At 41.0% G+C, this 26,248-nt stretch overlaps 1 protein-coding gene across 1 annotated transcript; it reads right to left on the reverse strand.

Annotated features, from left to right (window-relative positions):
• Positions 1–1,380: 1,380 nt before the first annotated feature.
• Positions 1,381–26,030, reverse strand: LOC105694314 (serine-protein kinase ATM). Its single transcript, XM_012414848.1, has 21 exons — positions 25,798–26,030; positions 24,592–24,729; positions 24,110–24,524; positions 23,574–23,927; positions 22,521–22,914; positions 21,044–22,154; positions 19,901–20,590; positions 17,208–19,054; positions 15,126–15,832; positions 13,306–13,629; positions 12,190–12,495; positions 11,013–11,227; positions 8,969–9,309; positions 7,395–7,873; positions 6,367–6,596; positions 5,747–5,863; positions 5,381–5,539; positions 4,830–4,975; positions 3,745–3,851; positions 3,133–3,414; positions 1,381–1,782 (listed from the first exon to the last, which is right to left on the reverse strand). The coding sequence occupies exons 1-21, from the start codon at positions 25,864–25,866 to the stop codon at positions 1,604–1,606; spliced, it is 8,610 nt and encodes a 2,869-aa protein (XP_012270271.1). The 5' UTR covers positions 25,867–26,030; the 3' UTR covers positions 1,381–1,603.
• Positions 26,031–26,248: the final 218 nt, after the last annotated feature.

Genomic DNA, 26,248 nt, shown 5'->3' on the forward strand with positions numbered 1-26,248 from the left:
GGGCCTTCATAATTACATGTTGAAGTTGCTAACTATTCGATGCATCCAGCTCTAAGAAGTTTCATAAATATTTTGAAGTTTCATATATATAGAATGATCCTTTCATATCATCTTAATGATTATGAACTACACGATCGCCAGAAGCACAGCCGCTGATTGGCTACTTAGATAACGAATTGAAATTAAATTAAAATAACTAAACCGTTTACGCAAATTGTGTTGTCAGTAAAAAACTAGATGACTGTAAATATCAATTAGATGTAAAAGAAAATCATTTTACTTTCCGAGTCGAATCCCTTAAAGTTATGTATACTATCTTACCATAAGTAGGTCCACTTAAATAAGTGATAAAGCGCTTGTAAATCGATTCGAAACAATGATGAGATGTACGTAAAGTGTAAAAACTTGCGTTATGCGTGTCATTAAAGTGATACGAAAGGGTCATTCTATACACATAAAACGTGAAAATATTTATGAAACTCATCTCCAAACTGCACCATCTCAATTATAAGTTCAGCACGTGATTAATGAGGCCCTAAGGGCAACCTCGATGCTCGTGAAATTTCATGTTTGAAACAAAAATTTCTTTATTTATCCCGGACTAGAACCAGGAACATATATTTTATTTTTTTTTAATGAAATTTCATGAGCATCGCGTTCTTCCTTAGACCCTCCATAATCACGTTTTAGAGTTTCAGATAATTCGATGTACCCAGTTTGGATAAAAGTTTTATAAATATGTTGACGTTTTGGTACGTATATATCTCCTTAAGGGGATGTGAAAGCGTCATTCTATATACATAAAACGCGAAAATATTTATAATACGTTTCTCTAAACTAGGTGCACCAAATGTTTGAAACTTCAGCACGTGATTAGGAAGGCCCCAAGGAAGAACGCGATGCTCGTGAAATTTCATTTTTCAACAAAAAAAATCTTTTTATTTAGATTAGACTGGAACCAGTCACATTTTTTTCTGAAAAATGAAATTTCACGAGCATTACGCTCTTTCATGGGGTATAATCACGTGCTAAAGTTTAAAATTATTTGATGCACCGAGTTCGGAGAAAAGTTTTATAAATATGTTGACTTTTGGTACGTATATATGACACTTTCATTACACCTTAAGGTGATATGTAAGTGCGATACATATATAAGAAAAAGTGAAAATATTTATAAAACTTTTCTCCAAACTGGGTGCACCGAATAATCTGAAATTTCAACACGTGATTCTGGAGGCTCTAAGGAATAACGCGCTGCTCATGAAATTTCTTTTTTCGATAAAAAATGGTATACTTATCTCGGACAAGAACCAAAAAAAAAATGCTTGGTTAAAGAAAATGAAATTTCACGGGCAGCGCGTTCTTTCTTAGAGCCTCCATAATCACGTGTTCAAGTTTCAGATAATTCGGTGCACCCAGTTTGGAGAAAAGTTTCATAAACGCGACCTCTTTGACGGTATTTGTACATCACCTTAATGCGTAAGGACCCTGCAATGTCTGTACACAACAACGTGGGTAGAAAGCCGGGTACAGCGAGTACGATAAAGACCTATTCTTTTATAAGAGGGAACTTAAGAAGTCAGCTTAAAAGAAAATAACTGGTTTATAAGTAAGGCTGCCACCCCGCGAAAAGGCGACAAAGGTTCCTAGGATCTCGAGCTTGTTCGATCAGACTTCCGACTTGGCCAGCAACGCTGGAAGCGACACCTTCCTCGGTCCCTTGCAACTTTTGTTCCACTCGTAGAAGCGCTCTCTCCGCCAGTTTGTTCGTCCCCGTGGAATCTGTAGGATAAACATTCATTACTTGTCCGGTTGTAGGTCCTAGGGTGTTTTAATACTCTAATGGACCCACGGCGCCATCTGTGACGTTTAGCTGCAACTAAACTTTTTCTCCAAAAACACGCGTCACCCACGGAACAAGCCAGCATTCTCTTCCAATCGTTGGTGAAAGTATTCTCCAGTTTCCCATCTGACTTTGTAATATTTCATTTTTTTTGGCATTCTAAATTGTTCGAGTTAGGTCCTGAAACTCTTCATTTTTTATTCTAAGTCTCCAAGAAGCGTAAAACATCGAAATCGTGCCAGAGCCACGCTATGTTGATTCTAGTCCGTAATAAAGAAATAATATTTTGATGAAAAATGAAATTTCGTGAGATTCAGGACCTACTTGCGCGCCTCCATATTCTCGCGGCAAAATTTGAAACGAATCGGTACCTCCAATTCAGAGAATACATTCACCAACGATTTGACTTCTCAGATGCATACAGGCTGACTCTTTCATATTACCTTAAGGTGATGTAAAAGTGACGTCAAAGAGGTATTGATTATGAAACTTCACTGAACTGGGTGTATAGAATTGTGTAAAACATAGCAACGTGAATATAGAGGCTATAAGAAAGGTTTTGGCACTTATGAAATTTGAATTATTAAAAAATTCGTTTAAAGACTTCTACAGTTGCTTTTTATAAAAAATGAAATGTCGTGGGTTTCAGGACTTTCCTTATAGTCTCCATATTCACCTAGTAATGTTTGAAACGATTCGGTACACCCAGTTCGAAGAAAAATTTCATCAACGAGACCTCTTGACGCCACTTTCACGTCGCCTTAAAAGTAGTTCCAATTTTTACAGAGGAGTAAAGAGCGTAGAGGGCGCCAGGGAGCCATGCCTCGCTTTCAAGCAATGGCTTGAAACATCTCCCCACTCATTTCTGTATATACTAACATTGTTAGAAAAGGAGACACGGCCCACGGGCGCCCTCTACGCCCTTTACCCCTCTGTAAAAATTGGAACTACTTTCAAAGGGGCGAAATCTTCGTGATCGGTAAAACAGGGTATACGTGGGTGCCGCGCATAACAACTATGTTTGGTATTCGTAGTCTTCTTTCCCAACCTGCGTCGACCCTGATACTAAAAACAAATAGGCAATAACTTCGTTCTATCGATACTGTGCCATATTTGAAATCTGCAGACGCATTTTTCTTTACCGGCAGAAAACATTTCGCCTCTTTGAAGGTAGTTCCACGGCGCTAGGAAGTCGTGCCTCCCTTTCGACGATGATGTGAAACATCTCCCCGCTCATCTGTGTTAGTATATGGATCAATGCAACGTGTCCAATGAAAATGGGAAGGTACCTTTATCACTGTCTTCGGAGAATCGCTCGGTAGAGCCGCCCTGGCGATTATAAGCCTGCGCCGGAGTAATGGCCCAGGAGAAGAGGGGGTCGTAGAGCAGAACCTGCAGGAGCATAATGATGATCTCCTTCCGGTCGCGCAAGACTCGCATGGTCTCTTCGCAACATCGCCTCATGATCCCGTCCACGCCGGAAGCTCCCATGGCCACTTCCATGTCTCTGGTCAGTCTGAATGGCACCGTTTCAGGAGTAGGAAGCACCTTTCCCTGCTCGAATGCTATACCTGGAGAAATAAATCATACCAAATGAAGCTCATGTAATACATGGACTGCGCACACCTCTGCACGGCACTGATCTACCCACTGAATACCAAACCTAACCTTTGGCGTTTGTGTTTAAATTCTTTCGACTTAACCCTGTTTAATATCCAATTTGAATGTACTTTGTGCTCGCGTAGAAAACTGGGGACGTATCATACGTTGTAATATACACGTAGAAAACCACGCATATTACATGACGTATTATACCTACCCAATCAGGCCTATGATCATCCACAATTCAGATTTAAATCTTAAGCAACATTGTATCGTTCAGATGACCATCTCGCTCTTACCAAAATCGATGTGGATAACTTCGGCGGTGGATTTGTCGATCAGGATGTTCTGTACGTGTCTATCTCCCAGGCCCAGGATGTATCCTATTATGGACGTGGTCGCCACGCTGAAAAGAACCGACTGGTTATCGATTTGTTCATGAAAAAGTATTTTTCTTCAATGGGCCGTTTTATGTTATGGTAAGCACGAATGTCTTCCTCGCGTTATGGTGGCGTCAGTCAAAGAATTCAGAAGTTCCATAGAAGCCCAGAAGGATACGGACGTTTGATGCTCGATAAATAGTACGTTAGTCAATGGATGGTGGCGCTGTAATCATCTCTCCGTCTCTCTTAATCTTATAGCGATAAGATACTGTTGACTAACACATGCGATTTTTTTTTTAACCCCACTCCTGGTTTGTTAGCCAACTTTTAGAGCATCAAGCGCTAACATAGAAGCCCAGAAGGATACGGACGTTTGATGCTGGATAAATAGTATGTTAGCCAACGGATGGTGGCGCTGTAATCATCTCTCTATCTCTCTTAATCTTATAGCGATAAAATACCGTTGACTAACACATGCGATTTCTTTTTTACCCCCACTCCTGGTTTTTTAGCCAACTTTTATAGCATCAAGCGCTAACATAGAAGCCCAGAAGGATACGGACGTTTGATGCTGGATAAATAGTATGTTAGCCAACGGATGGTGACGCTGTAATCCTCTCTATCTCTCTTAATCTTATAGCAATAAGATACCGTTGGCTAACACATGTGATCTTTTTTTACCCCCACTCCTGGTTTGTTAGCCAACTTTTAGAACATCAAGCGCTAACATAGAAGCCCAGAAGGATACGGACGTTTGATGCTGGATAAATAGTACGTTAGCCAACGGATGGCGGCGCTGTAATCATCTCTCAGTCTCTCTTAATCTTATAGCGATAAGATACCGTTGACTAACACATGCGATTTCTTTTTTACCCCCACTCCAGGTTTGTTAGCCAACTTTTAGAGCAGCAAGCGCTGACATAGGATCTGGGCTTCTATGGAACTTCTGAATTCTGTGCGTCAATGTAAGAAGGGAAGGCATTCGCGTCGATGTATATTACCTCCTTGTAAAAGCTAATCGCCTTTCAAACCAAGTCTCTGGCGATGGATATGTTTCCGTGAAGAAATGGTGGAAGGCCGGATGCATGTTTTTGCAACACTCCAAATATACCTTTAGTTTCTCTTCGTATGACTTCATGGCTGCGTCCTTAAAGAAATAACAATTTCACTTTAATCTTAATTACTTGAGATGAGACAATTTATGTATGTAGGATGTAAAGGCGAGCCGTCTATCTGACTTGTCACATCAAAGATGAGAAAATTGTGCTAGTTCCAAAAACTTTTACAGCGTTCCCTTCGAAATGAAACGAAGCATCTACCCTGATAACACCATTGTACTTGTGAATATTCTGTATATGTGTACATTTATAAGCCAGACCATGCTTTGAATATTCTCCATGAATATTCACTGTATATATTAAATATTTCCATCATATTCATTTGAAATATTAACACGGGTCGCTCATGAAATTTCATATCTCAAGAAATTCCTTTGTAACTAAACCAAAGGATAGGCATTTTTTTATAATTATCCCTTCAAGAAAGAACTTACCGCCATCTTTGTTCTACAGGTCGAGGCACTGTAATCGTTCGGATAATATTTCTGATGTACCCCTGGAATATCGCCAACTCCTCCAATGAGAACCCTTCCAATCGGTACTGTATTATCGCACCATTGCAGCACTCCGGATCTCTGGCTTAATGGAACCACCTGAAAAGGCACGACAACATTGTAAAACGTATATTAACAATGCGGGAGAACGTTTCTTCTATCCAATCTGTTGCAGAAGACTAAACTTCGAAAATACTGCTTCAGCGCCTGGTGTTGATACGAGTTTTATATATGTATTTGGCGCGAAACTCTGCCGAGTTTCTTGATCCCTATCCAGTTGAAATATCCTGGTTCAGTAAAGAGTACCTTGTACGTCCTGATGTTCAACTTCCTCTTGTTGGCCTCCTTGCTGGCTTTTAAAAGAGAGTTCATGACGGTGAACACTTGTTGCATGACCGCGTCTTGCCTCAAGTCGTCTTTGCCCTTCGAGGAAAAATAAGGAAAATGAATTACAAAGTGCCGAGGAAAAGGTATACAGGGTGAATCAGGAGGAGGATATATATTGGGAAACAATGTACGCGATTTAGAAACTTCATTATCACTTTTGTTAAGGTGAAGGAACTCGATCGACGTCGGTAAAGATTTTTCTAAATACCTACGTTGCCGACGTTCATTTTTATATAGACAGCTGGGTCGAATTATATTGAGTATTGTACTAAATGCCATACTCCACCTGTCGTTTTCGTACAATAATTATAAAGAAATTGATCTAAAACTCCAGATATTGTCTGGGTTCAGGGTTTCTGAGGCCCTAGTTGACTGCAGAGGGACCCCCTGCGCCATCTGTGATTTCCATGTTCTACTACTACAATATCAGGTATTTTCATGCAAACCTTTTTTGTACCGATCAAAAATATTGTTTCCCAAAGCGTTTCTCCCTCTCCTACAAACTAGACCCATAAAAAAAGATATTGAAAAATACCAACTTTGACTAGTTCTCTACTAGGAATTCCGTCAGTGCCGACACAGGTGATCTTTTTTGGAGCGTTTATGCCCCCTACGACTTCGTAAGTGTCCATGTATTTGTAGACGCCGACTACGTCGGTGTAATTCCCATTTGGCCTCACAGGAACCTCTCGCGTCAGCACGTTGACGTTAACCAAGTTTCTTATTTTCCGGATCTTTTGTACACTTGGAATATTTTGTATACAGCTACCTGAAAGGAAAATCACGTCTGAGAAAACAGGCGACGAGAAAGATCGCTATTTACGGTGAAGTGAAACACGCCCAGGAACTTCAACCCTGTCGGCAAAAGAGGTTTTTCTAAATACCTACGTTCGTTTTTAAATTGACAGCTGGGTCGAATTATATTGTGTATTGTACCAAATGGCATATTCCACCTTTCGTTTTCGTACAATAATTATAAAGAAATTGAAGTAAAACTCCAGAAATCATCTGGATTCATGCTTTCTGGGTTCCTAATTGACTGCAGAGGGACCCCCTGCGCCATCTGTGATTTTCAGGTCAATTAAATTTTCACTCCGAGACCTCGTATTACCATCGTTTTAGCAAAGAAGCGTATACAACACTTTATTTTGCCTTTATCCCGTTCAAATGGGAGTTTATCGATTACCGGAGTGTTCTAAATTGTCGTAAAATTGTCCTGACCCTTTCGATTCTCATATCAGAGCCTTCGATAATTGTATATCGATCGAAATATGAGAGCTCGACGCCATTTTGGTTCTGGTCTGGACTGAGTTGAAAATTTGTTTTGAAAAATCCAAATTTTTAACGTGTCAGGACAATTCTTAGATGATCAGGAGTGACGTGTCAAAGTTTCGGACAATTTGGTCTAATACCCTTAAAAAAAAGTGTTGTATTTGAATCGGCTGATTTGAAGGATGTTTCACTTCACCTTAAACCATCTAGCAGTGGAAGTCATCGTCCCCACTTCGGTGGTGAACGCCGTAAACGTTCAGCTGCCCTTTCGTTGAAAATGTGAAACGTTACTTACGACTCTGTCTCCCGGTCTCTTTCTTCGGCTGCCAATTGGCCAGCATCACCAGGGCGCGAGACAAAGTGTTCATCTCCTGTATAATCGGCTTGACATCGGTGTTCAACAACTTCTCGACGAGATTCTTCGCGCCCCGGACCCGGGGCTGTGGAGTGATTTCGCTTCCGCTTTCGTAATACTCATGGTCCTCGTACAAGTTCATCAAAGCCAGCAGAACGGGTAAAGTGTGGTGCGGATGATCCACGGCGCACTTCTCCAGGATGCCGTTGATCTTCTTGGTGAAGACGTCGGTGACGTTGCTTACGCGAGACGCCAGCTGAGGAACCAACGGCAGGAACTTGAAGGACGGGATCTTGAGCAGATTATCTCGGAAGAGCTGGTTCACTCCTTCCTCGTATTTGTTGTCCAGCCAAAGGGAGACCAGCCGGAACATCAGGAAGTTGTGGTCGTCGCTTTGCTGCAGAACCTTTAAGTACGACCTGAAATTCAGGAAAGGGCGAATGAGCGCTTTGATTTTTTCCTTCGCTTCTCTTTTTTCTATACTACTCTTTTAAGGTGAAGTGAAACACGTGGAGCAACTTGATCGACGTCGGTAAAGAAGATTTTTCTAAATACCTTACGTTGCCGACGTTTGTTTTTATATCGATAACTGTGTCGAATTATATTGGGTATTCGACCAAATGGCATACTCCATCTATCGTTTTCGTACAATAATTATAAAGAAATCGAAGTAAAACTCCAGAAATCCTCTGGATTCGTGCTTTCTGGGGCCCTAATTGACTGCAGAGGGACTCCCTGCGCCATCTGTGATTTCCAGATCAACTAAATATTCACTCCGAGAAACTAATCTATCGGATGCCACTTCCACATCCCCTTAGGGCGAAATGAAACACGTCAAGGAACTTGACCGACGTCGGTAAAGAAGATTTTTCTAAATACCTTACGTTGCCGACGTTCGTTTTTATATCGACAGCTGTGTCGAATTATATTGGATATTGTATCAAATGGCATATTCCACCTGTCGTTTTCGTACAATAATTATAAAGAAATCGAAGTAAAACTCCAGAAATCCTCTGGATTCGTGCTTTTTGGGGCCCTAATTGACTGCAGAGGGACCCCCTGCGCCATCTGTGATTTCCAGGTCAATTAAATTTTCACTCCGAGACCTCGTATTCCCATCGTTTTACCATAGAGCGCATACAACACTTCTTTTTGCCTTTATCCCGTTCAAATGCGAGTTTATCAATCACCAGAGTGTTCTAAATTGTCGTAAAATTGTCCTGACCCTTTCGCTTCTCATATCAGAGCCTTCGATAATTGTATATTGATCGAAATATGAGAGCTCGACGCCATTTTGGTTCTGGTCTGGGCTGAGTTAACAAAATTTTTTTTAAATTCAAATTTTGAACGTGTCAGGACAATTCTTAGATGATCAAGAGTGATGTGTCAAAATTTCGGACAGTTGGTCTAATACCCTTAAAAAAAGTGTTGTATTCGAATCGACTGATTTGAAGGGGGTTTCACTTCACCTTAATTCTACTTTTGCAATTATTCCTATAAATGCGAAGACTTACTCGAGGGCTAGGAGTAGATAAACGTTTCGCTCTTTCTTGATGTCCTCCAATTCCGCGCTATCGTTCCTGCTCTGCTGTTGATTTAAATTCACTGCTCGTTTGGTGTCCATATCTTTCCGCGACCTCAGCTTCGTCGCAACGTCGCGGGAGTATTCGATGCATTCTTTTAAGCTCTCAAATTGCGGGGACTTCATGTACGCCGTGATTTGTTGGTAACGCGTGTCCGCGTAATGCGCCAAAGCTGCGTAAGAGTCGTTCCTGTTCTTAATGTCCTTCGGCGTCGGGTTTCTTATCTCCTGGCTGACTCGTATGGACTCCCGAAAATAATCGTCTATCACTACCTGGAAAGGAAAGATGAAATCTTCAATAAATATACGAAACGGTAAAATCCCAACAAAAACACCTTCGGTGTAAAAAAAAAAGACCAGTTCATTGTCTGATGTATTATCATGATGTTACCTGATACTCCACCTTCCGGAAACACTACGAACAATACTACAAAGAATCAGTTGCCACTAGCTTATTATTAATTTAAAAAAAAAAAAAGAAAAGTACGACAAACCGTTTGAAGTAGCAGTAGTAATCACTTTATATTGACAAAACAAGGACCAACAAATTATTTTTCTACTTCAACCTACTAAAATGATGAAATCAACCGTTGCTGACAAGTTTAGAACAATTTGACCCGTGTACCGATGGCCTTTTAAAGTAGTGAAATCAGTTACCGCAAGACAAGTACAAATACAACTCGATTAGTAATCACTTTATATTGACAAAATAAGGACCAACAAATTATTTTTCAACTTCAACCTACTAAAATGATGAAATCAACCGTTGCTGACAAGTTTAGAACAATTTGACCGGTGTACCGATGGCCTTTTAAAGTAGTGAAATCAGTTACCGCAAGACAAGTACAAATACAACTCGATTAGTAATCACTTTATATTGACAAAAAAAGGACCAACTAATTATTTTTCAACTTTAACCTACTAAAGTTATGAAATCAATCATTGCTGACAAGTTTAGAACAATTTAACCCGTGTACCGATGGCCTTTTAAAGTAGTGAAATCAGTTACCGCAAGACAAGTACAAATACAACTCGATTAATAATCACTTTATTTTGACAAAAAAAGGACCAACAGATTATTTTTCAACTTCAACCTACTAAAGTTATGAAATCAACCATTGCTGACAAGTTTAGAACAATTTGACCGGTGTACCGATGGCCTTTTAAAATAGTGAAATCAGTTACCGCAAGACAAGTACAAATACAACTCGATTAATAATCCTTCCTATAACTTTGAATTGTTAATATATTATATGAAAGTAACAGCAAATAAACTTTCAAAAATATCTAACGATGTATGCTAGTATAATACTTTCATGGTCTATCATTTTCCTCACTTTTTGGCCTCCACTTGATTCTATAAGTGACTAATCTTCATTCTGAACCATTTAAAGGGTTGCTAATCGCAGTACCGAACTTGTCGGGCCCCTTGCATAAATTACCGAAACAACGATGAAAATTGATATTTCGTCCGCTCTAAATCCGAATGCACATCATTGCACTTTTATTATGACGCACTAATGATAGTTTTTATATAAACAGTATATTTAAGTGAAACATTTGTATGCGGGTGCCAAATTGTCTCAAGTTTGACAATGTGAATATGGAGGCTATAAGGAAGGTCCTGAAACCCAAGACATTTCAATTTTACGATGATTTGTTTATAGCTATTTTGAACAATTTTAAAAACAAAAGAAGTTTCCCGAGTTTCAGGACCTACCTTAGAGTCTCTTAATTATTGTTGTAAAATTTGAAAGAAATTGGTAAACCCAATTCGGAGAAAAGATTCATGAACGAGTGACCCCTAAGATGCCACTTCCACACCCCCTTAAAGTGATATAAAAGGCGCTTAGAAATTCAGTTGACATAGATGAAATAATATTCATCTATACCCTTTTTGATGGTATTGCCATTTTGATAAACTCAGAAAGAAGCCCTGAGTTATTAGACAGACCAAATGAAAAGTATTCTCTTACCCGTGGATTCTCCAACTTCATTTCTACCATCCAATTTCCGTATACTCTTAGAACTTCCGCCCTAAGACGCGGATTCAGAGATTTTTTATTCATCAGGTTCCTCAAAACGGGCCGGGCGATGTCCTGATGACCTTGAGTCCAAGATAGTAAACCTCTTCGATACAACACTTGGTCTCTGTCTTCTTCCGATAGGAAGTTTTGGGTCGCTAGCGTAGCTGTAAGGAAATTCATTAAAAGAGAACGCCCTGGGTAATAGTAGCAAAAATACAATTAATCTCGATATCGTTATCGAGTTAAGGTCATATGAAAGGCGCTGAGAGGTCCAATCGACGTCGGTAAAATAAAATTCTTCTATAAAAAAATATCATTCAGATATGTATATGACATGCTACTTCTTATGTGTATGAAGTATCAATTCCATGTTCAAACAATATTTCGTTAAATATATTTCGAATATAAAAAAACTGACCAAAACTACGTTCATCATACGTTCAAGAAACGTACATAGCACATAAATCCATATCTTAGGAATATAGAAATATTTTCAAAGAATATTCTATGAACCTCCGTGCTATGTATTTGTGCTGTCTGGGATAGACTAACCGTTTCATATCACCTTAAAACGAAAGAGGGCGCTGTGTACCTAGAGGCTTGGTAGCAACTTCTTATGTATAAGAAGTATCAATTCCATGTTTATACAATATTTCGTTAAATATATTTCGAATATAAAAAACTGACCAAAACTACATACATCATACGTTCAAAAAACGTACATAGCACAAATTCATATGCTATTAATATTGAATTATTTTTAAAGAATATTCTATGAACCTCCGTGCTATGTATTTGAGCTGTCTGGGATAGGCTAACCGTTTCATATCACCTTAAAACGAAAGAGGGCGCTGTTTACCTAGAGCCCTGGTAGCAACTTCTTATGTATAAGAAGTATCAATTCCATGTTCATACAATATTTCGTTAAATATATTTCGAATATAAAAAACTAACCAAAACTACATACATCATACGTTCAAGAAACGTACATAGCACAAATTCATATGCTATTAATATTGAATTATTTTTAAAGAATATTCTATGAACCTCCGTGCTATGTATTTGTGCTGTCTGGGATAGGCTGACCGTTTCATATCACCTTAAAACGAAAGAGGGCGCTGTTTACCTAGAGCCCTGGTAGCAACTTTCAAGTATCCTTGTTCTTCTGCAAGAATGGCGATTTTTAGATAGGTATCGAGCAGTGCATCACAAAACGGAGCATCGATGTCGGACGAATCTTTCTCTTTGAACATGACGGCTCTCTGGGCCAAGATCGGCTCGACATATTGGAAGTCGTTGTTGCTGACGAAGTCGTGCTTCCGCCATTTCTCCAGGACGTCGTGATAGTTGTCAGGAGTGGCCGAGTATAGTTCTTCGACTTCTCTCAGCATTTGCAGTCGCGACAGCATGGGATACACCGTCTTGCTGCTTTCTGTAAAAAGATATTTCTTTATGGTCATGTATAAATGGAATAATTCTACGGAGAAAGACATTTCCGAGTGTACATCACCATTTGTATCCTGTGCAATTTCATTCCAGGAATAAAATATTTCTTGCGCTATATATATTTTTTTCAGAAATTAACAACTATTAAGGTGAAGTGAAACGCGCGGAGGAACTTGATCAACGTCGATAAAGATTTTTCAAAATATCTACGTTGCCGACGGAGAAAGACATTTCCGAGTGTACATCACCATTTGTATCCTGCGCTATATATATATATTTTCAGAAATTAACAACTATTAAGGCGAAGTGAAACGCGCGGAGGAACTTGATCAACGTCGATAAAGATTTTTCCAAATACCTACGTTGCCGACGTGGGTTTATATATCGACAGCTATGTCGAATTATATTGGATATTGTATTAAGGTGAATTGAACCACGTCAAGGAACTTGATCGACGCCGATAAAGAACATTTTTCTAAAAGCCTACGTTGCCGACGTTCGTTTTTATATTGACAGCCGTGACAAATTATATTGAGTACTGTACTAAATGACATACTTCATCTGTCGTTTTCGTACAATAATTATAAAGAAATCGAAGCAAAACTCCAAAAACTAAAAAACTGAGTATCCAAGATGGCGTTGCCGTCGAAAAGGGTATAGCTGAATCTTATTTCATCGACGTCGATTTAGTTTCTCAGCGCCTTTCATATGACCTTAATAAAGTAAACGAAAGAAATGTCTTTTAGCCTAAAAACACTATAGAAAAACAGATGAACCCTGAATTTCCCGTACTCGCCTAAACTAGCGTTGCGAAGAGCCTTAATGACGTCGGCGCGCGCACGTTCCAGAGAGTTCTTCAAGCCGAGAGTGTCGTTCTCGTGGAAACACCTTAAGGCATGATAATGATGAAGATGGGAATTATCGTCAGTCAATTGCGAGAAGTCCTTGCTCTCTTCGTCCTTGCTTCTCGAGGAGAATGGTCCTAGGGCGTTCCAATCCGAGAGTCTCCACAGGGATTCATAGGCGAAGTCGTCAAGGTCGTCGCATTCGTTGCCCACGGAGTGGATGAGCGTCATCAACAGGTGATAGTACCCGGATTGTTGGAGCGCGGTCAGCATCGCTGTAAAAAAGAGATTAGAATCAATTTATTCCATCCTTCCTCCATAATCACATGCTGAAGTTTCCAAAGATTAGGCGCAGGTTCTCCCAGGGATCGCGATGGCGGCAAGATGTCCGCCATTGCGATTGCCGGGGGTCTCATGAAAAACTCGTTGTATAAACTTACATAAATAATAAAAATATACTAAATAATAAATAAACTTAAACTAACAATTGTTTAGAACGAAATACCTACGCAATAGAAACCAGTGCATTAAAATAACTACACCCAAGACAACAAACAAAACGATATAACAAGATGTTAAGACCTAGACAAAAACAAAGCACGCGGGAGACGTTCTGGTAACGCCACGAACGAAATATCTATACAATAAAAACCAGTTCATTAAAATAACTACACCCAAGACAACAAACAAAACGATATAACAAGATATTAAGACCTATACAGAAACAAAGGCAAGACGTCCGCCATTGCGATTGCCGGGGGTCTCATGAAAAACTTGTTGTATAAACTAACAATTGTTTTGAACGAAATACCTACGCAATAGAAACCAGTGCATTAAAATAACTACACCCAAGACAACAAACAATGCGATATAACAAAATGTTAAGACCTATACAAAAACAAAGCACGCGGGAGGCGTTTTGGTAACGCCACGAACGAAATAGCTATACAATAAAAACCAGTTCATTAAAATAACTACTACTAATTTTAATTTTGCAATTAAGGTACGCAAAGTGAAACGATAATCCGTGCATGATATACAGAATGTGATGTTTTTAACGCGATAAAGACTAGCAGACAATAATTTTTAATTGCAAAATCTCCTTATACTATTTAATGATCTCAGATTTTCGGTGATTTAACGACGCGAGCGCTCCTTGCGGAAAACGAGAGACTTCCATTCCTATGTGGCCAAAACGTTTCCTATCGACGTGAATTACTTAAAAAGCTTCTAATTTTGCAATTAAAGTACGCAAAGTGGAACGATAATCCACGCATGATATACAGAATGTGATGTTGTTAACGTGATAAAGACTAGCAGACAATAATTTTGAATTGCAAAATCTATACTATTCAGTGATCTCAGATATTCGGTGATTTAACGCCTCGAGCGCTCCTTGCGGAAAATAAGAGAATTCCAATCCTACGTGGCCAAAACATTTCCTACCGACGTGAATACTTAAAAAGCTTTTAATTTTGCAATTAAGGTCCGCAAAGTAAAACGATAATCCGCGCATGATATACAGAATGTGATTTTTTTAACGCGATAAAGACTAGTGGGCGACAATTTTGAATTGTAAAATTTCATCGAGGTGGCGCTAGATCGGAGAAAATCTGAAGTTCTTGGACCCCTGAAGAGGGGCGGATGTCGATACACGACGTTGGATCTCAGTATACTACTTCGTGGTGGGGACGGTTTCAATCCATGATCTTGTATCTCCTTATACTAGTTCCTGATCGCGACATTACTATTTCCACCACCGAAGGCTTACTTCTCATCCCGTCCTTGCTCCTCCTCAGATTAACGTCCATGACGGCCGTGACCTCGTCCCAGTTCCGCAGATGCACGTTCCTCTGGACCAGCGAATCCAGGTCGAACAGATTCCAGGATCCACAGCCATGAATGGCATCCGGGTCCCCGATCCTGACGTACGCCTCGATCAGGATATCCTGGACGACCTTCCCCATCTCGGGTTCCTGCTTGCACACGAAATCCACGACGGACTCGTCCACCATCCCCAGGGACTTGTCCACGAACGGCTGGCACCACAGCTCCACGCAGAGGACGGAGGTGAAGTACGCCGAGCAGTACAACCCCGCCTTCGCGATGTCCAGGTAATTCAGGTCCAACCTGACGTTCTCCCTCGACTGTACCCTGAGGAAGTTCACCACGTCCAGCATGCAGCGCACCGACTCGTGGCTGACCGAAGTGCTCCTCCTCTGCGTGTCCAGGAACGTCGACTGGTGGGACTCCATGGCGGAGTCGAAGTGGAACCCGAAGAACCCGTTGATGCACCTGCAGACCGCAGCGGCGAACTTGTCGTCCACCCAGACGATGAGGTGCACCAGCCTAGGCAGCAGCATCTTGCAGAAGGACCCGCTAAGTCTGCAGACCGGGATCAGGTTGTCCAAGCAGGTGCCGGAGAAGCAGGCGATGATGCCGCAGGTGACCTCCGTGACCCACGCGCGGGAGTCAGACCTGTTGGTATTAAGGCGATATGAAAGACGATGGAAACTTTTAATCGATGTCGATCAATTTTCTTGGTATTAAGGGGATATGGAAGACGCTGACAAATTTAATCGACGTCGATAAACTTGGTTGGTGTTAAGGCGATATAAAAGACGCTGAGAAATTTATTCGACGCCGATAAATTTCGTTGGTATTAAGGCGATGTGAAAGACGCTGAGAAATTTAATCGACGTCGATAAACTTGGTTGGTGTTAAGGCGATATAAAAGACGATGAGAAATTTAATCGACGTCGATAAATTTTGTTGGCATTAAGGCGATATAAAAGACGCTGAGAAATTTAATCGACGTCGATAAACTTGGTTGGTATTAAGGCGATATCAAAGACGATGAGAAATTTAATTGACGTCGATAAACTTGGTTGGTATAAAAGCGATATGAAAGACGCTGAGAAATTTAATCGACGTCGATAAATTTTGTTGGTATTAAGGCGATATAAAAGACACTGAGAAATTTAATCGATGTCGATAAATTTCGTTGGTATTAAGGGGATATGAAAGACACTGAGAAATTTAATCGACGCCGATAAATTTCGTTGGTATTAAGGGGATATGAAAGACGCTGAGAAATTTAATCGACGTCGATAAACTTGGTTGGTATTAAGGGGATATGGAAGACGCTGAGAAATTTAATCGACGTCGATAAATGTAGTTGGTATTAAGGTGATTTGAAAGACGCTGAGAAATCTAATCGATGTCGATAAATTTAATTGCTATTAAGGCGATATGAAAGACGCTGAGAAATTTAATCGACGTCGATAAATTTCGTTGCTATTAAGGCGATATGAAAGACGCTGAGAGATTTTAACGACGTCGATAAATTTGATTGGTATTAAGGCGATATGAAAGACGATGAGAAATTTCAACAGTGTTGATCAATTTCGTTCATATTAAGGCGATATGAAAGACGCTGAGAGATTTTAACGACGTCGATAAATTTGGTTGGTATTAAGGTGATATGAAAGACGCCAAAGAGGTCTCGTTTATGAAACTTTTAATCGAACTAGGTGTACCGAATCGTTTCAAACTTGAAAATATGAACACAAGAGCTATAAGGAAGGTCCTGACCCTCATGAAATTACAATGTTTTTACCAATTTGTTTATAGATATTTTCATATTGAATAAAATCTGAAATTTTACGAGGGTCAGGACCTTCCTTACGGTCTCCGTGTTCACGTAATAAAGTGTGAATCGATTCCATTCACCGAGTTCAAAAAAAAGTTTCATGAACGATTGACCCTCCAGATGCCACTTTCACACCCCCTTAAAGTGTTAAAAATCCATATAAAAATCTCAACTAAAGTTAAATCCGCTTTATAGTCTAACCTATTCGACTCCACCGTCCACAGCTCGTTGTGAGGATTCATGAATTCGCTAAACTTCAGCTCATCGACCGCCGGGGAGTAGGTGGACGAAGTCCCGGGTGTGATGAAAGGTCTAATGTAATCGAAGCACAAGGTGTGCTCGTTCAGCATCTCGCTCTCCAGGTTCTTCAGGTAGTTCCTCCGGGTCATCTTCCTGCCCCAGTGGGAGCCGAGGACCTCGAAGAGGGCTTCGGCGCTGGCGCAGCGAAGCTCGACATCCGCGTCCACCAGGAAATCCACCAGCATCAGGAGGACCTTATAGGTCAGCACCTCCAGGGGGTCGTTGGTGTCCTTGACGAGGGTCTCTTCGGGTTGCAGGATCATGGTGGTCAGGTCTGCAGGGCCAAGTTCCCCGAGGCACTTGGCAGCCTCCGAAGAGACGATTCTATCGGTCGACCTGGTCAACCTGACGAGCATGTGCGTCAACCTGTGGAGAGTACTCGAAGAGCAGTCCTCGGCGAAGCCGCGGAGCTCTTCAAGGTGTTCGTACATCTCCCGGAGTTCGTCCTTCCTGGTGGAGAGCTGTTCCCTGAGATGAAGAAGGCTCTCCTCGCTGCAGGTGAAGATCTTCTGGCCGGCGTCCAGGAAGTGCCGGATCTCCTGGTCCAGGGTGTAGGTCTCTTCAGCCTTGTACTTCAGGTTCCCGTGGACGTCCCTGATCCTGGCGAAGGTGGGATGGTTCGGGAAGGAGTCGAGTCTCTCGATGGCACCGCTCAGCAGCTCCTTCTGCTCGATAATCAGGAACTCGAGGACCTCCACGGCAACGGGCACACAGCAGCCGTTCAGGACGACCGGGGTCAGCACGGCGACGGAGAAGCTCATCATCTTGTCGACCTCCGCTCGTCGCTCCGGCAGGGAATGGCGAAGAAGTTTGTGGAAGCTCTTCAGGGCGAATTCCTGAAGAGGTGGAACCTCCTCCTTGATCAGGTGAAGCAAGGTATAGCCGACGTCCCTGATGACGTAGGGAGCGGCCTCGTCGAAGCTGGCCTTCCTCAGCTCCTCGGCGACCAGGATGCCGAAGAACGCGTACTGGTGGAAACTCTTCAGCTTCCGCTCGAAGTGCCTCGTCCGGTAGACCCTGCTCATCAGGGTCGTCAGGACCTTCTGAAGGACGTCTTGACGACGCTTGGCTAAGTAGCCGACTAATGTCTCCCCGGAAGGGAGGAAGTTGGCTTCGAGGTACCGGAAGCACCCTTGTATGGCGTCGACTTTGAAGAAGGGCGGCTCCGCCTCGGCAAACTGTACCCGCGTCTGGAACATCTCTTCGAAGCACTCTTCGTCGTGGAGGGAGAGAACGAGGCCCACGAGAACTTCGTCCAGCTTCTCCTCCAGGAGGTCCTGGAACCTCTTCATGGTCCGGAAGACCTCCTCCTTGTTCTTCAGCTTCTGGAATAGAAGCGTGGCGGACTTCGTCTCGGGAGACTCTTCAGGGTCTCCCACGACGTGGGGAAGTGTCCAGGTCAGGATGCCGGAGAAGGAGTTCTTCAAGGCCTCGTCCCAAGGGATGTCCAGCTTCTTGCAGAACGCGATCGCATTGGGGAGGTCGTCGTTTTCTATCATTTTGGAGACCAGCACGTGGTGGTACTCCCTGAAGAACGACTCCTGACTGGCGCAGTGGGTCAGGAACCACGGGAACTCCTGCAGAGGGTATTGGTATTTCATCCAGTTCGCCAGAAGATACTTCAGGTTCGCCTCGACGAGGTCCCGGGAGCCGCTGCACCGAGCCACAGCCTCCAACACCTTGCGGACGGTCTTCGAATCCACGTCCTTGCCGAAGACCAAGTGGTACATCGCGATGAGAGCTCGGCCCTGAAAGTAGGGATAAATAGATACGCGTGGGACGAGTATTTTCTCTTCGGTACTAAGTATGAATTGATACTACTTTTTGAAGCAAGTACTAAGTAAAAGTATTGATACTGCTTTCTTCGATACTGAAAACGTATGAGTACTTCTTTTTGATTATGTATCGATGCAGGTTTTCTTTTTCTACTAAGTGTTTTTTTTTCAATACCAAATATATATCGATAAGTTAATCATGCAGGTAAGCAATGTATCGATACTTTCTTTCAATGTAAGCAGTAGGGAAGAGAATCGATCCTTTTCCTTCGATGCTGAATATGTATCGATATTTTTTTTTGTAATTAAATAAAGGTATCGATACTTATTTTTTCAATACTGAGAGCGTATGAATACTTTTTGATTATGTATCGATACTCTCTTTCAATGGAAGCAATAGGCAAGAGTAACGATCCTTTTTTCTTTGATACTGAATATGTATCGTTACATTAATGATGCAAGTAATAAGCAAAGTATTGATACTCTCTCAATGTAAGCAATAGGTAAAAGTATTGATCCTTTTTCTTCGATGCTGAATATGTCGTTACATTAATGATGCAAGTAATAAACAAAGTATCGATACTCTCTTTCAATGGAAGCAATAGGCAAGAGTATCGATCCTTTTTCTTCGATGCTGAATATGTATCGTTACATTAATGGTGCAAGTAATAAGCAAAGTATCGATATACTCTTTCGATGCAAGCAATAGGTAAGAGTATCGATCCTTTTTCTTCGATGCTGACTATGTATCGGCACATGTCCTCAATTCAAGCAACAAACATAAGCCTCGATACTTTAGTAGCATCTATTCGTCCCAACCTGAAAGAAGTCGCTGCTGGAAATAACAGTAGCAAATACATGTAAGGCGCTGGCCACCCTACAGGCCCTCTCGTCAGCCTTCTCGCAGCCCTCCAAATTCCTGTTCACCGTGAAAGAGTTCATTGTCGCCTTCAGCAGTTTCTGCAGGAAGGAGGCCTGCCACTGAACACTGGTGCTCCTGGAGAAGAGGACCTTAACGGAGCGCGCGACTTCCAGGCGCACCACGTAGAACGGACTGTCCACGAACGTGAACATGTCCTCGACTATCGGGACGCTCTCTTCGTCTTCGTTGGACCACCTGGCCCAGGTGAAGGTCGGGTCCAACCTGGCCAACTCGCTCAGGCACTTTATGTATTCGACGTACACCGCGTGGCCGTAATTGTTGGCGAGAAGTCGCTCGCGAATCGTCCATAGGACCTCCAGGAGTTCCTGCTGGTGCAAGGCGAAGTTTCGGGCAAGGTCCAGGTATCGGGGGAGAACGCTCAGGATCTTCCTCGCACATTCTTCGTCCTTGAAATTTGACCGCGACAGGTGCAGCAGAAGATCGAACGCGCGAGTCATCGTCGAATTACAGACGACCTGAGCCTTACAGGACCCGAAGGCCTCCAACACCGACATCGCTATCTTCAGGTCGGAGAGAGACGCGTCCTCGTACACGTCGATCTTAAGGAAGTTCTTCAACAAGTTCTCCTACGGTCCAGGGATAAATCGGGATTAGTAGGTGCGCTTTTCATCTTCGAACTTATATAAGCTTGTGTATGTATACACTGTTAAAAATATCGTTTTGAAATATTGTAAACATGTGGAAGTTTTTCCACGATGCAATATTTCGAAATTGTGTTTGGGATATTAGTATACAACCACATGAATTTCAGAGGACGTGTATAGAGTGTGTTTTGTAATTGATACTATGATGGTATTAATTCATCTGAAAGTATCGATACATTCTTTTCGATATAATGTATCGATACATTCCTTTCGATACTACGTATCGAAGCAATAAGTAAATATATGAATAGTTTGGTAGTACCAGCTCAGCTCCAGGTACCAGCACTTTCTTCTCGACACAGAATATGTATCGATACATCTCTTCGATGTATGTAACAAGCAATCGATACTTAATCTGCTATCAACCATCCCTACCTGTAGGTCAGTCATCGCGTTCTCCGGAGTCAGACAGCAGAAGCCAATCAGGGCATTGACAACCTCCGCCCTGACGAGATCCCTGCTGGAGGTCTTGCTCCCTGCACTCCGCTGGCCTTCCAAATGCATTCTATTCCTAAAATCCGTATAATCCTCAAGATTGACGTTAACGGTGCGCACCTCGTCCTCGTAATAATTCTCCTCCACGTTGACCAGGTCGAAAACGTTCCTCAGCATGTTCTTCGTGGTGGCAGAGACGATGACCTGGGCGACTTCATCGTCGTATCCACCGCTATAAAGGGTCTTCAGGGATATCAAGATATTCATGATATACGGGAAGCGATACTTGCTGGTCAACAAATTACTAGCCGCGAGGGAAGTGGCGACCTTCTCCAGGGCCGACCTTAAGGCCTCCATCACAATCGGCTTCTGCTTCTCCCTTATCACTTCAAGTTCCGCCATCTTCGGGAGAATTTTCGCGATAAGCGCGGCGCGAATAACGAGTACGCTGATATCATCGCTGTCCTCACTAGCAACGTGTACGATAGTTCTAATTAAAAACTCTACGTCCTCCTTCACGCAAGAGACGCCCTTCTTCTCAGCGACCTCCACGTGGCGCTCTTCCTCAAGATCATACAGGTCAACCTCGAAGTTCATCGCCAGGTAACACCTCTCTACGACCTTGAAATCGGACGAGTCGAGGTCGAAACTCGCGTTTTTCTTTACAGGGCCCTTCTTTAACGACGATTTCCGAGACTTCGACCACGTCTTCAGGGTCAGGCCCACCAGGAGGAAGGAACAATCGTCCACCGCGTTCTGCATTATCATTTTCGACCAGCTGATGTTGAAGACCCACTCCAGGAGGAGTCTCTTCACGGATTCCTGCTCGCTGGAGGTGCAGGATTGGTCGCCGTCGCCCTGGCTCATTCTTCTAGGGATTTTAGAGTGCTCGCAGAAGGAAATCAGAGTCTTCAGGCTCAGGGACGACCACTTGATGATGCTCTTCAAGTATAGGTTCAGGAACGCGTTGGGATTTACCGCTTTGTTTGCCTCTATCAGCTTTTGCAGAATCCTGTGAACGGTGCTCTCGTTCTGGTTCATGCTTAGCATTCTGGAATTGAGGTTATGAGCATTACAAAACTTTTCTCAGATCTGTGTTGATATTGTGATATGATAACATCATTGTATATTCGACATTGGAATGATATTTTAAGTACGATATTAGGTTACGTACATGTGATAATGTTTCCCAGATATATATTGGATTGTCTCATAATTTCGTGCGGTTTTTTTTAGATTAAAAATTGCACCAATATCATTGATTAATTTTTGTTTTAAATAAAAAATTGAAAATTAAAATACTGCACGAAATTATGAGGCAACCTAATATATGGAATGACCCTTCGCATACAATTGCGACATGTTATATTCATTAATTTATGTTCAATCGTCAATTATATCAGAAACGGTATCATACCTTAACGTTACATCCCAAATTGTGTTCCACGAGTCTTTTATCTTATCACTCTTCGTGACATCGTCCGGAAAAGTCCTTTCAACTTGCACAAGTACTTCGATGAGTTGGCATACGCTATCCGTCATTTCTTTCCTCTTGCAGGGAGATGAGTACAATTTGGTGACAGCCACCATGAATGACTCGACCTCATGCGGCTTCAGACATTCTGGATAATTTTTTAATAATGTGGATAATATTTGCACCATCGGCCAAACTTGATCCATGTTGGAACTGGATATCAGATCGACCAATCTTTGCGGTCCATCCGAAAGACGTCTTCGTTTAATGGATGGTCCTTCATCGATGGAACACTTTATATCCCCAGAGAAATTCTCATGCGTCAACTGTTTAAATACTGTAATAACGAGATGATTATATTATAAATAACAGAATTATTAAAGGGATTTGAAAGGATATCAGATCAACTAATGTCTACGGTCCATCCGAAAGACGCTTTTATTTAATAGATGGTCCTTCATCGAAGGAACACTTTAGATTTCCAGAGAAATTTTCATCCGTCAACTGTTTAAATACTGTAATAACGAGATTATTATATTATAATTAACAGAATTGGTGAAGGGATGTGAAAGTTGCATCCGAGGAGTCAATCGTTTATAAAACTTTTCTTCGAACTGGGTGTACCAAATCGTTTGAAACTTCACAACATGAATATAAAGGCCATAAGGAAGGTTCCGACCCCCATGACATTTTATTTTTTATAACAATTTTTAAAAATATCTGAATAAATTTTGATAAAAATTGAAATCTCATGACTTTTGGGATCTTCCTTGTACCATCCATATTTATATTGTAAAGTTTGAATCAATTCGGTACACCCAGTTTGGAGAAAAGTTTCATCAACAAGACCTCCTTAACATCACATTCTGTATATATAAAACATTAAAATGTTAATAAAATATTTCTCCAAACTCGGTGCATCAAATAATTTTAAACTTTAGCACGTGATTACGGAGGTCCTATCACAAAAAAATGTAACATTGCAAGAGTCGTTACCTTCACTGGCGAGCTTAACAAACGCCTCCGGAAGCAACTCTGGAGTAACATCCCTAAAAATAAGGGATTTAATCCCTTGCAGTATCGACTTCCATTTGTCCCAGTTGTAGGCGTAAGATGTTTCCTGCTTTTCGTGAGCTCCGCCTGGATGATGCACTTGCACTAAGAGCAGTAAGAGCTCGTACTTCCCTTGGGCCTTCGGTGAATTAATTACATCCGGTAACACGTTCTCACTAAACTCACACAGCATAAACCGACTTTCTGCACTAATCTGTCGGCAGACGGTATTAGCCAGTTTATATACAGATGTTAGGAGTACTTTCTTGTCCGTTTTTATATCGGCGAACACTTTAACTGAAAGAAGTAACGAGAAATTTAGTCATCGACATCTGCTGCATCCGATCAAGGTGGCTAATAGCGATAGTGACATAAAAGGCACTGAGAATACTTTCACAAACGACTTAACCTCTCAGATATATATAGGCTCTTTCATATCACCTTAAGCTATTTCAAAATTAAAATCACATTTCGGTTACCTAAAAATGACAGAAGTCTTTTAACGTGTACAAGCAAGTGTGACTGCAAACAACCATACTGCGCAGCTCTTTGTACACCATCCAGCGCAAGACTTTTAGACATGTTAGAAGACGGATTATTGTACAAGTCGACACAAATCTTTAGTATCTCTCTCCACAACTCTATCGACATTTGTGGCCAATACAATCTAACTGGTAATATGTGCATGACCAAAATGGTCAAATAGGTATCGTGGTAAGCTTCGTACGTCTTATTTCCGAAAATTTCAAGAACCAATGTTGTAATGGCTGAACGTTTTAAAAGGGCTGCGGAAGAACTGTTTGCTCTTCGAACCGCATTTAACATGGCACTGCAAATATCCACTCTGTACATATCTCTGTGAATGGTACTTTTTTTCGCTGTCTTATCAGCCCCCTGTGAAAAATTGATATTAATAAAACTTTTGGAAACAAATATTAATCTTGAGGGCGAAATTACTTACTTTTATGATTATCCTGTGAATGGCATCAACAATGTAATTCCAATTAGCCGTGCTGGAAACATTATTCCTTGTATTCTCGTTTATTTCTCGCACGGCCTCATCATTTTCAATTACCTCCATAATGTCGGTAGCACATTTCTATATTAACAAACGTAATATTTGCTTAATTTCCCAGTTTCAAAGCAAACAGAAATCATAATTTCTTTATAAAAGCTAACAAAACGCTGATTTTTTTATCACAATTAAAATCGCTGATTGTTTTTAAATAACAATTACAATTGTTAATTTTTTTTAAATCATGATTAAAATTGCGATTTAAAAAAATATCTTAATTATTCAAATGAAGTCCTCATTTACAACGTTCGAAAATTTACGCCGGCGCGAACATGTTTAACTATTTGTTTTAATCAATAGAACAAAAAAACTATCATAATTTATTTCCAGAATGAGAGAACATATGAGGTATGACCTAATAATTCCCATTCATGACCATAGCTCTTTCTATAGATATGTAGATAAAATGTTTTCGTTATACATGTTTATACAGGCTTTTAGATTCAATTATTATAAATAGATTAGCCAATCAAAAAGTATCTAAATTAGTATTTCCGATCACAAAATTCAGTAAAGCATCGGCAGTAAACAGAATAGCTATTTGTACGTCGATATAATATTAGTTACATATTTCTACTTTAATATACAAACGTAATGCTTATTTAATTCTCAAATTACATTCAAATTATAAAAGTGCAACACAAAATCCAGTAAAGCATCGGCAGTGAACACAGAATGGTTATTTGTAAGTCGATATAATGTTTGTTCCATATTTCTAATTTAATATACAAACGTAATGCTTATTTAATTCTCAAATTATATTCACATTATGAAAGTGCAACACAAAACTCAGTAAAGAATCGTAGTATATACAGACATAACAGCTCTTTGTATGTCCAGTACGTCACACCGACACAACGTTTGTTACATATTTCTAATTTAATATACAAACGTAACGCTTATTTAATTCTCGAATCATATTCATATTATGAAAGTGCAACACAAAACTCAATAAAGAATCGTAGTATATACAGACATAACAGCTCTTTGTTTGTCCAGTACGTCACGCCGACACAATATGAGATAGTCATAGTTCTGTAAACAAACCTCTTTACTATAATTATTAAATTAATGAACGCTCGTTATACTTACTTTCTTGCCGGTAATCGTGTTGCATTCGCCACCCTTAAGAATCTCCTCGATTCTTCGTGATAACGACATTGCCAAATCTTCTGCGAGCTGTCAATCCGTAATGATAAGTTAAACTTCCAGTTCTATCAGCGTCCTCGCGGTGCCTAATTTTCCGGCGGACAACGAAATCGACATAACAAAGGAAACAAAGGTTACTTACAATAAAAATCACGTGTACGAAAACGAGAGTTTGAATTCTGAGGCCATAGATACTCGGTAACCTAATGGTCACTTTACATGCGCGCGCAGCAGGCTCGCCAGTCGTCAAGAAATTTTATCACCAGAATTGATACAACAAATCACCAGAAATCAGCCGTCTAAATAAAATGGTGGGAAATTTAAACGCGTAGAGTAAAATCAACACTGTGATAGAAAATGTAAAATAAAATACCCCCTCGTATCAATATAAGAT

This window comes from Orussus abietinus, unplaced genomic scaffold (genome assembly GCF_000612105.2).
Source record: "Orussus abietinus isolate OABI.00-Male unplaced genomic scaffold, Oabi_2.0 scaffold204, whole genome shotgun sequence".
NCBI classification, from domain to species: domain Eukaryota; kingdom Metazoa; phylum Arthropoda; class Insecta; order Hymenoptera; family Orussidae; genus Orussus; species Orussus abietinus.

Bases quoted from the DNA above. Each gene is read 5' to 3' on its own strand.
- LOC105694314 (XM_012414848.1), bottom strand. From the start codon at position 25,866: ATGTCGTTATCACGAAGAATCGAGGAGATTCTTAAGGGTGGCGAATGC. The intron at 11,228-12,189 runs GTAAACAGCGCC...ATTTCCTTACAG, and splicing joins AGTTGCTACCAGGGCTCTAG to CTACGCTAGCGACCCAAAAC. The intron at 1,783-3,132 runs GTACCTTCCCAT...TTTATCCTACAG, and splicing joins CTCCGAAGACAGTGATAAAG to ATTCCACGGGGACGAACAAA.